Below are 12,174 nucleotides of genomic sequence, written 5' to 3' on the forward strand. Positions count from 1 at the left end.
AATCAGCTGAAGTACTGATTCTACTGAAACTTTGATTTTATAAAAAAACTTTTTACACTGTTGAAATCTTTGCTGTTATTTCAGATGAGGCAGTGGTGCAGGTCTTTTAATTTGACTTACTAATTTATGGGGCAATTAAATAGTTAAGGTTAATGAGAATGGTCTATCACTGCATGTGTAAGAGTCTCCTATAATAAAACTAATCTTGGACCCATCATCTCCATTAAAAGGCTCCAATGTGACTATGACTAACCCGTCTAACAAACAAAAGCAACATTTATGACTCTCAATTTGACCTCATAGAGCGTTCATCTGAAATGCTACAACACTCCTACAGTATCCGTCTATCGTCCCTGTAGTTAATTGTGATGTGTGTGTGTGTCCCATGATATTTTTTTATGACATTCCTCCACCACAAAATGCCCCAACCATGAGATGAGGTAAAAGTGAGCGTGTCCAACTGTTTCACAACCCAACCTCCACACATTTATTTTCTATTTCCTCCTTACAGTTTATTGCACGGTATGTTAACTTTCGGATGTCGTGACATCGTTTACGACATTTGAAGGCTTGAAATGTCAAAAGAAGAAGTCGCTATCAACTCTCAGCTGATGTTTTATGCCCAATTAAATCAGCAATCGTCATCATTTTTAGTTTTTTTGAGCCATCCGATGATTTCCACACTTGGTAGCCTCTACTGCCATGTTGCACCACTTTCTCATTAGGCAAATATAACCCTTTATTATTATTGTTGATAAATATTGTAACACATAATAGATCAATTATAAGCATTGATACAAACTCATTTCGGGTTGCCAGGAACCATTTGACCTGATTAAACCGTCTATGAATTACTTATTAACCTTTCTTACTTACAGAATTTGTGGATTATTTGAAAGTAAAAAACTTCTACCTATATAAATCATTAGTAAAATATGTAAAAAACCATTTATAAAACCATCAATTACAATGGATAAACTCTATAAATATTAGTTTTGTTACCAAGAACTCTAAACAAAATCTGCACTGTAAAAAGTTTAGTTTTTATTTACCTGAGCCAAGAAGGCAAAAAGTCAGTAGTTGAAGAGTCAGATGCATTGTTGCGGTGTTTAAAGTAGGGAATAAAGCACAGGCGGTGTCTTAAAGGATGCTCCTTGGATGGTGAGCTGTGGTGCTGGAAACACAAAAACACAAACGTATAAATTCATGCACACATGTAATAAGCTCTGTTTCATCTAACGGTCATCGGTTACAAACTGGAAATGTATCCTTATTTAAAACGCACACCCACTTCAGCTTTGTCGTGTCCGCAAAGACAAACTCAGGAGGAAGTACATCGGATTTACTTTGTCCTTTTTATTTCTTCTTTTTTTTAACTTGATGAAAAAAGTTTACAATCCCATTTTCGGCTGAACCAAACTCATAATGTATTTCAATACAATTTTTTTAAAAAAGTATCTAATTCTCAAAGTAACCCATTTTTACAACTGCAGTACCATTCATCAGAATACAAATAACTGTCAGGTGTATTTTAAGATCAAATGCTCATGTATAACTCCTCATATTGTCCTAACAGATCAAAGAAAGCTGTGTTACTCACCTGTGGTGCTATCAATGACGGCTTGCTTCTCTTCCTGTAAGACACCTGCTTTTATGGACCCTTTATCAGACCTCCCCATCCCAGCCTCTATAGCCCTCCCATCTGCTTCATAACACATCAGCACAGACAATGCATGTATTGATGTAATAAGTTCAGTAATATTTAAATAGGGCTATATATTTGCATTTATGGCTTCCTCAATGCTGCACATCAGTACACATTGGTCCAGAAGACTATCACCATTCTATAGTGCTCAAGTTAAGGAAGGAAGGGAGGAAGAAGGAAGGAAAGGAGGGAGAGATGGAGGAAGGAAAGGAGGGAGGAAGGAAGGGAGGAAAGAAAGAAGGAAGGGAGAAAGGAAAGGAAGGAAGGACAGAGGAAATAAGGAAGGAAGGAAGGTAGGAGGGAGGGAGGGAGAAAGGAAGGAAGGAAGGCAGGAAACGAGGGAGGGAGGAAGGAAGGGAGGAAAGGAAGAAGGAAGGAAAGGAAGGATGGAGGAAATAAGTAAGGAAGGAAGGGAGAAAAGAAAGAGAGAAGGAAGGAAGGAAGGAAAGAAAGAAAGAGAGAAGGAGGGAGGAAGGACAGACAGACAGAAGGAAGGAAGGAAAGAAAGAAGGAACAGCCTAAACTGACGGGGTCAATTTGATCCAGGAGGACTACATGAAGGTTAACACTACAATGAGCTGTTCAAAGAATGTACACAAAATACTGTTGAAGGGTTTAGCATCTAGAAACACTTACTGAGTGAATTCGTCTTTCAGTTGTTTTCGCTGCTTTCTTTTAACTTCTGGTTTTTCCTTCAGTCAGCAACATCAACATGAGTTAACCTAGCCAGATAGCACCGGTACCTTGGAGGTAAAAGACTCATACGACAGGCAACACAGCTCGAAAACACAGTTTGTTCCGCTCGGTAAGCCGTTCAGCCAACTGTACCTGAAAACATGTGGTTGCCATACATGGATACAGTAAGAGTCAATTTTTTCACTTTCATCCTAGTGACCAACCTGCAACGAACAAAATCTCCTGCAGCACAGATTGATTTTCCATATTTGTGGCCAATATAAGAAATGGCATGTAAACTATATTAGTGAAACTTAATCAAAGCAGGTTACGTTCCAATGAACAGGTGAATCTTTTCTCACAGTATCAGCACTTCACAAAGTCTATGTGTGACAGATTTGAAATTTTCTGACTGTGGTGAATCATCCAAATAACCACTATAGAACAAGTCTTCTGTTAAATATTATCTTTATCGTAAAAGACCTGAATAGCAAAAGAAGTCAAGGTATGGTAGCTTGATTGTAGGAGAGTCAGGAAAGCATATAGCACGAAAATCACAACAAAGGTCATCTCACTTTTTCACACAGAGCAGGTTTCGACTGTACTCTTTAATTTAATTTAGAGAGACTCAACATTCCCCCCCATGAACAAGCACTTGGTGACAGCGCCAAGGGAAAAAAAAACCCTTTAACGGGAAGAAACCTCAGGCAGAACCAGGCCTTGATCGGTTGGATGAACATGTGACAAATAGGTAATATATCTAGGAAATGTGTTAGATCTTATTGTCTTCTTACCACAACCACTACATGAAGATCTATCATGACTGGATTGGATTGTAGTTAGTGGGTACATAAGAAGTGAAATGGAAAGCCAAACTATTATCTGCTTTATTTATGTATTTATTCAAATTAAGTTTTAAATTGTTTCTACAACGAAATGGGAGCCACTGAAGTGAATTAAGTACTGGGGTTTGAAGCCTTGTGATTGTTTGGTGCAGCAGCAGAAAGAGCATTACAAAAGTTTAACCTGTTTGAGATAAACATTGTAGGGTTGTATGTATCCTGCTTATTCAATTCAGTTTGATTTTACAACCTTCAGATAAATGAGAGAAGATAAGATAAGATATTAGTCTCACAATGAGGAAATGAGGCTTATTTATATCGCCCCTTAGTCAGGGTGTGTTTCTTGGGGTGGGAGTCGTTGTTCATCAGAGAAGACACCTTGGCCACCAGGTCGAAGGGGCATCCCAGGACAGAGCTGGCCTTCTTTATGAGTTTGTCCAGTCTCTTCCTGTCTGCAGCCCATGAAAGATGGCTGCTATCACCAGAGTGTCATTCTCAGGAGGATCTCCCACCCTAAACCTTCAAAAGACCTCAGTCTCCTGAGCAGGTAGCTTCTGCTCTGGCCCTTCTTATAAAGTGTAGTGGTGTTGTCAGTCCAGTCCAGTTTATTGTTCAGGTGAACACCCAGGTACTTGTAAGATGTCACCATCTCAATGTCTGTTCCTTGGAAGTTCACCGGTATCGGAGGGGCGTGTCGACCACCAGCTCTTTGGTCTTCCCTGCATAGATCTGGAGGTGTTAACCTTGTTTAAAGGACAGAGAGTATGATTATAAATGTATGTACAGTATTTACTTACAACATAACCATATTAAAAACAAAGGTCCAAGGACTGACTCTTGTGGAGCTCCTCACAAAAATATACTTTCATCCAATTTACAGATACCAGGGGAAACGTATGGCGCTATTCTACTACACAGTTCCAGCACTACCCAGCTCGACTCGACTCGACTCAACACGGTTCCAGGTACGACCTTTTCCATTACAAAAAGATACCTACTCAACGTGGGCGAGGTTGTCATAGCACGGCTCTGTGATACTGCCGTGGATTCGTTTTCTACGCGACACAAACACATAAACAATGGAGAACATGGAGGCGATGGTGTATTTGCTGCTGTATGTGGCTTTCTGTCACACACAAAGCAAGAGAAGAGAAATGAATGACTGTAACGCTGTTGCCGGTATTTAAAAATGCCAGGTTTGATTCTTGTGTGGGACGGCTCATGACTCTTCCAGCGACAACTCTTCTGACCAATCAGTGGCCGGCAGTCTGTTGACGTCACATTTAGTATCGGCTCGGCTCGCTTGGAACCTCAGCAGAGCAGGTACTAAAAAAGTACCAGGTACCAGGTACTATCCCTAGTGGAAACGCATTTCTGTGAATGAAGATATTATGATCAGCTGCATCACAAGCAGCAATGAGGACATGAAAAAATAAAAGGGAAGTTCTCTGTACAACAGTCTACTCTCTTAGAAATGACATTTATACACCACTAATTTGTTTTTGAAGGACAAGTAATTGCTGGCTGTATCATGTTTAGTGGCAAAGTGGATGGAGAAGAGGTTTCGTGCAGGGAGTGCAAGAATTTGATGATGGTCAGGTTTAGGCAAAACATTTTAAAACATTTCCTTATAATCTTGATAAGACAGGTGTAAGCATGTTTACATTTCCTGTTACACCATACATGCTGTTGCAAATTACTGCTATATAAACATGATTTCTCGGTAACAGGGCTTATTGTAGGTAAATGATTATTCTGATGACTTCTGCTTTATTGCCATTGTTGGCTCTGAACCTGACTAGTGCACATCATCATTGTGTACTGTTATATTCAATAGTCAGCCATTGAAAAACATATTTTATTTAATATTAATTTAATCAGGAAATCCTGATGTGAACCCAAAATGAGATAAATGAAAAATACAATGAATAGGATCAATCGATGAGACTAACACATATAAGTAAGAGTAAGAGCAGCTGGTTTAACATGGTTACACTGAGACCCACCACTCTCATGGACAATAAATATCTTCCATAGTAACGTAGTAAAAGAACTCCATTCACTTTTTGTCTAATTGTGTTGTACTAAACATTCAGCAGTTATATAACAACAGGAACAAGGAAGCAGTTTATCAGCTGCATAACAGGACCATAAATATTTGTTATGTTTTGACTCTGGCTTTGAATCTGGCTTTTCACTGGTCAAATTTGTATGATTAATCTGTGCTCATGTCTATAATTGATTAATTATCAATGACATATGCATATAACATATCGGTGGTGCTAATGCTAGTAGCACAGAGATACACCTTATCTCCGTGCTACTAGCATTATAAACCTTTAGTAGATATGTAGATAGCTAGATAGATACTTTATTGATCCAGTTTTTGCCTGTAGGCTTGTTTCCCCTCCATCTTCATGTACAAGTAAGTGCCAGATTTTGACAAGGAAGAATATATTAAATAAGAAGTGAATATTTCTGGTTCTGCTGCATTAATTAATTAATTTTTAAATAACTGTATATCGTGAGTCTGACAATTTTATACAGTAGAAATCCAATTGGTGAAGTACTTTTTTAATGTCAGAGTGAATGGGTGAAGACCTAAAGATAACATCTAAGACTAAAAGACAATAATAGCTGTAGTTCAAGTTGAGAATCCACCCCACCTTAAAAAAATCTATAAAAGCAGTGAGAACAATTTACTTTACAAAAGTGTCTATAAAAAAGATTAGCTAGACCACGACATTCCCAGAGTGAACTTTGGCTCACATTGGGTATAAGACATCCTTGTTTCATTTCCAAACTATCTTGGATGTCTGGATTTTCTCTCTCAGCCAGTGTGGAGTGAGCAGATATTTAACTGCTCACCGACTGAACTGAACAAACCAACATTTACATCATTGTTGAACTAGGGTTTTTAATCAGCTTAAGCTTTTGAGAATTTCAGGGACGCATTGATCTGGCATCGGGACACCTTAAAACAATCCAGAAAAATGCACTGTGCCCTTGATTCACTCCTGTAGCTTTCATTGCTCAGTTTTTATCTCCTCCTCAGTTTCAAAGAAATGAAACTAACTACACTCTCTTGGATGTGGCAATAACTGTTAGGGTTAGAGGAAATATTCATTCAACACTGTGATCATGTGGATTTTAACACTAAGGGTCATGCCTCTTATTTTAATCAGTCTAAGCTTTTTAGAAAGTTCAGAGAAACATTGATCTGGCATTGACATATCTTGAAACAATCCACAAAAATGCTCTGTGCTCCTCATTTTCCAATGAAATGAAACTAACTACGCTCTTGTGACAGTTGCAATCGCAATAAGGAAACACAGTATTTCATTGTTTAGATACCATTCAAGTTAATAACTGCCAATCTGAAGTTAAGGATGCATTGATCCACACGTACAGTATGAGTCATGGAAATGTTCAAAGACATTGACCTTAGACTTCAGACCTGACTCCCGGAAGACTTAACTTAATTTGAAGTTAATCATTTGGCCCAGAGTGAAATATCTTGATGGATTGATATTATATATTTTACAGAACATTTATGACCCTATATTGACCTGATCCTCTGACTTTTCTGCTAACGCCACCATGAAGCTGACTTATTAATTGCTTATTGAAAAATTTCTTGGCAACTGTTGGATGAACGGATTTCATATACACATTCATTGATGAACTCTAGTAATTACAAGAATAAATCATATTTTTGAGTGGAGGAGACAGCTTTGAATGCAGGTTTTTTACATTTTACTAAGTCAAATGCCTCTATTATGACACCAGTAATATTTATGACTAAAACTAAAACTGTTAAGCCAATATACAGAAGTAGGTTAATCCATCATTTAGAATAACACAGTTTATTTTCAAGTCGTCCATTTGTAAAATAGATAGATAGATAGATAGATAGATAGATAGATAGATTACAGTGCCATAGTTAAAGTCCCCAAAAGCTTTTGAAATAAAAATACATTTGCATATTCATAGATTCGGGAGCTTTGATGAAGGGAAGTAGAAGATGTAATTTTAAGTATTTTAACAACATAGTTTAACTTTTTTTGCAGAAGAACAATACAATACAATATCAGACACAACTTATTATTCAAAGTAGACTATTTTATCAACATCTTAAAGGACTACTGCGTAGGTTATAGTGACATCTGGTGGTGAGGTTGCAGATTGCAACCAACTGAATACCCCTCAGTTTACTCTCCCCCTTTCAAGCATGTAGGAGAACCAACAATGGCTGTGAAACTTGCAAAAAATGCAGAAGGCCCCCCGTAGAGCCAGCTAGTGTTTGGTTTGTCCCTTCTGGGCTACTGTAGAAACAAGAGAATGCACTCTCTATGAAGAAAAAATGCTACAAAAACACAACAATTCTTATTTTCAGGTGATTATACAGTAATTAAATCACATTTGTTGATATTGTATTATATTTCTGCCACTAGATGCTGCTAAATTCGACATACTGCACCTTTAAAACATGCAAACATGACCATGGCTATAATAGTGCATAATACACTATTTGCTGAGTATATAGACCTACTGTTCACAGTAAACTCTGTAAGTGGGGTAAGTCAACTTTGCCCTTTCAAATAAAAGCACAGTATTATTCTACTGCTGAAACAAATGGGTTTTGGTCTGGACTGGTTTTCTGCACCGATAGTAGCTTTTTCCATCACTTACATAATGGGTTTCTGGAATGTAGGGCTTTTTTTTACTATCACATTAAGCTTTTTAGTGCCATTAAATGGAGTAAGACAATTTTTACCATCATGCATTTTAGTGTTGTTAAACAAGATAGTTTCCCTGGACATTTTTAACTGTCAAATTAGGAGGTTATGCTGTTTTTACACAGGACATTCAAGCTTTTTAGTTATATTAAATAATTCATTTTTACTCCATTTTACTCTTTTAACCCAAACTATGCTCTTTTCCTAACCCTAACCTAGTGACTTTTGTGCCTAAACCTAACCATTTTAACCCAAACCATTGGAAACAACTGCAAGCAAAAATGTTTCACCATTTTGAAACAATTTGAATTTGAACACACAAGCTTGCGCTAGTCAATAACAATGCACATGTGTAATAATTCTGTATTACAATAAACAGAATATTGATAAGCCGGAATTTATACCAATAGCCCCTTTTCTTTATTTTGCCTGTCATGTGCCATGGTTGTGTTTTATATTGATGATTGTATTCTATATTGATGGTTGTGTTAAAATCAAAGACATGACTATGGTCAAATTCATATGGCTGTGTTTTATATCGATGACCATACTATACACCAGGGGTGTCAAACATGAGGCCCGTGGGCCAGAACCGGCCCGCCGAGGGGTGCGATCCGGCCCACTTTCCTTTCTGTGTTCTTTTCCTTCTTTCCTTTCTTCCTTCTGTCCTTCCTTCCATCTGTCCTTCCTCCCTCCCTTCCTTTTATCCTTTTTTTCATTCCTTCCATCTGTCCTTCCTACCTTCCTGTTTTCTTTTCTTCGTTCGTTTGTTCGTTCCTCCGTTTCTTCCATCTGTCCTTCCTTCTTTCCTTCCTTCCTTCTGTCTGTCCTTCCTACCTTTCTTCTCTCTTTCCCTTTATCTCTCTTTCCTTCCTTCCTTTCTTATTTCCTTCCTTTCTTCCCTCCATCTATTTAATGATCCGGCCCACATGAGATCAAATTGGTCTGTATGTGGCCCTTGAATGAATATGAGTTTGACCCCCCTGCTGTACACCAATGGTTGTGTTTTATATCAATAGTTGTGTTTTACAAAATGCAGCAGCTCGTCTTTTAACAGGAAAGGCAAATGAGAGCGTGTTTCCACCATGCTAGCTTCCCTTCACTGGCTCCTTGTACATTTTAAGATTCATTTTAAAATGTTACTCTTTGCCTATAAATCAGGAAATGGCCTAGCTCCAACATACTTCTCTGGTCTTTTACTGGCACGCCGCACACGGACCATCCAGGACACTCAGGTCTGCTGAACAGTTGCTTTTAGTCGTGTCTAAAGATCAAGGTTGAAGCACAGGGGAGACCGGGCCTTTTCAATTGTGGCCCCTAAACTCTGGAGCGAGTTGCCTCTGCATGTTACTTCATTAGCAACCTTTGTGTCGTCCTCTTGGGTTAAATTGACCCCATCTCTCTTTTGACTGTTCCTCATTTCCTTACTTCCTCCCTCTTTCTTGAATTTTTCCTTCGTTCTTCCCCTCATTCCCTCTTTCTTTGCTCCCTCCTCCTTCTATATTTCTTTCCTCACTTCCTTCCACCCATCCATCCTTCCTTGCTTCCCCTCCTCTTTTCCTTCCTCCCTCCCTCCTTACTCCTTTCCTTCTATTCCTTCCTTCCTCCCTTCCTTCTCTCCTTACTTCCTTCCTCTTTTAGTCCCTCCCTCCTTACTCCCTTCCTTCCTTTCCTTCTCTCCTTCCTTCCTTCTTCTTTTCCTCCCTTCCTTGTTTCTTTCCTCCCTTCTTTCCTCCCTCCTGTTCTTCCTTCCTTCCTGTTTTCCTCCTTTCCTTCCTTCCTTCCTTCCCTCCTCCCACCCTCCCTCCTTTCTCCTTTCCTTCCTTTGCTATATTGCTTTTACGTTGTTGATTTTTCAGCACTTTGGTCAACTGCTGTTGTGTTAAATGTGCTTTATTAATCAATTTGATTTGATTCACATTGATGGTTGTGTTATTATGCTCATGTTTTTTTAATCTGCGGCTGTGTTTCATATGTTCGTATTTTATATCAGTGGTTGTGTTTCATATCTTTGCTTTGTTTTATTTCAGTGGTTATGTTTTGTAACCATGGTCGTGTTTTATGAGGGATCATGTTTATATATCAGTGATCATGTTTTATATCAAGGGTGGTGTTTAAAATCTTTGGTTTTGTTTTATTTCAATGATTATGTTTTGTAACCATGGGTGTGTTTTATGTTGAATTGAATGTTGTATTATTATGCTCATGTTTGTTTTAACTTATTCATTTTATCATCATCTTATTTATCTTATTCATAATATTATGTCTATTTCTTTCTGTGTTTCTTCTTTTTGTGTTTTATATTGACGTTCATGTTTTATATCAATGGTTGTGTTTGACATTTATGGATGTGTTTATATGCTCATGTTGTTAGGGTTTTTTTAATCTATGGCTGTGTTTCTTCTTTTTGTGTTTTATATAAATAGGTTGTGTTTTCTATCTTTCATTTATTTTGATGGTTATATTTTGTAACCATGACTGTGTTATATATCAAAAGGTCGTATTTTATATGGATATATATCTACAGTCGTATTTTATATAGATGGCCGTGTTTTTTTTTTTCATCTTATGGTATGGGGTGAACCCTTCAACAGGAAGTACCCCCCTGTGAAATTCCGGCACCGGGTCAAGACTTTTACTTTGACAGTCACCAGCGGAAGTCCGGTGTGTTTTATTTGCCTTTAGCTTAGCAGCGGTGCTGCTGCTGAGCGTCAGCATAGAGAGAGAGAGAGATAGTGTGTGTGCGCGTGTGTATGTGTGTGTGTATATGTATGTGTAAATGTGTGTGTGTGTGTGTATGTATGTGTGTGTGTGGATGGTGGACTGTTCCCGGTGAAAAACACCGATCTCCGGCCGCATGAAAAATGCCCCACCGCCGCGTGTAGAAGGGTGAAGATCGAGGAGGAGGAGGAGGAGAGAGAGAGAGAGCAGGATCTCTAAAAAAAAGGGTTTTTTTTTTTTTTTTTAGAGGATAAAATAAACAGCAGGATGTTGCAAGTTTTAGCTTGTGGCGCCGTAGTTTTCCCCGGTCTGTTCTTCGCCTTCAGGAGATTCCTGCCGTGTGTGTTCAAACACTGGAGCGATGCCGACGTGGTGCTGGTCAGCGAGAGGTAACAAATAAATAAATAAAAAATCAGCATTATTATACAACATAACACCAAACGCTAAAGCTCAGGTGTAGCATCTTTTAGCTCATCTTGTGGTAGTAACCCTGGCCAATGCGTGCCTGTAAGTTAGCTTGTTAATGCAATGCTATATATTTTTTATTATTTATTTATTGTGCTATTATTTGCATGGAAATACAGTATAAATGTCTCCTACAGTCGCTACCATATTGCTTAAATATTTTGTGTTAATTTTCTGTGCTTTTTCTTAATTCAGAAGTGTTGTATTTTTATGCAAAAAAAAATGGTACAGTAAGGGATGATTTGCAAATATCACAGCTACACTATGAGGTCCTTGTAGGAATAAAGATAATCTTTAGCATTAGTGACAACATTGTGCAGGCTTAAGTTAATGCTGAGCCTTTATAGACAATGCTGTAAGAGGTGCAATTTAATTAGTATTCCTGTGTGTGTGGATATAATGCATTCAAAAGTTTAATTAACATGAATGTTTTAATGATGATGCACAACTAATAAAGTAATCTGGGAAAACCTTGCATCCACTAGGGGACTCTAGCGTTGAGTTGTTTGTGAACGATTCATGCCAAAAGAACAAATTGTTTTAGGGGTTAATGAACTGAGCCGAATCACTTTCTGAAAAGGATCTGATCATTTTTCATTCAGGTTTAGGTAAAACCTTTTAGCTAACGTGATTTATTTGCAGAGATACACTCACGCACATTTGTTCGTAGGAGGAATTGGGGTGTGTTCAAGAGCACAAATACTAAGGCTAGGTATTGCTACTTGATAACATCAACCAAATATATTGATTCCTAGTTATATTGAAAGATCTCCCATCAAACATTACCTGCAATCAATGGCTAGAGTAGACTCGCTCATAGCCAATCAAGCTAACGTTTATTCGGTTTAATGTGACGTGATAGGCCCGTTGCCAAGCAGCAGTTACAACACGTCTGTGGTCGTGAAGTCGCGGTCAATTTAGGTTAGTACGCTAAGCAGTTCAGCTACCAAGACGCCACCTAAACGCTCTAAAGTGTGGCTACAGATAACAGCAAGAGCACAAAAATGAATTATGGGTATTGAATTAA

The 12,174-nt window shown here is 38.2% G+C and overlaps 1 protein-coding gene across 1 annotated transcript in view; it reads left to right on the plus strand.

Annotated features, from left to right (window-relative positions):
- The first annotated feature begins 10,745 nt into the window (after positions 1-10,745).
- tlcd3a (TLC domain containing 3A) overlaps positions 10,746-12,174 on the plus strand; it is a 35,280-nt gene continuing 33,851 nt past the window's right edge. Inside the window, exon 1 of the mRNA XM_053331566.1 lies at positions 10,746-11,071. Within this exon, the coding sequence (XP_053187541.1) occupies positions 10,950-11,071 (122 nt within the window). The 5' untranslated portion in view covers positions 10,746-10,949. The remainder of the gene's footprint in view (positions 11,072-12,174) is intronic.

Source organism: Scomber japonicus, chromosome 13, assembly GCF_027409825.1.
Source record: "Scomber japonicus isolate fScoJap1 chromosome 13, fScoJap1.pri, whole genome shotgun sequence".
Lineage (NCBI taxonomy): Eukaryota > Metazoa > Chordata > Actinopteri > Scombriformes > Scombridae > Scomber > Scomber japonicus.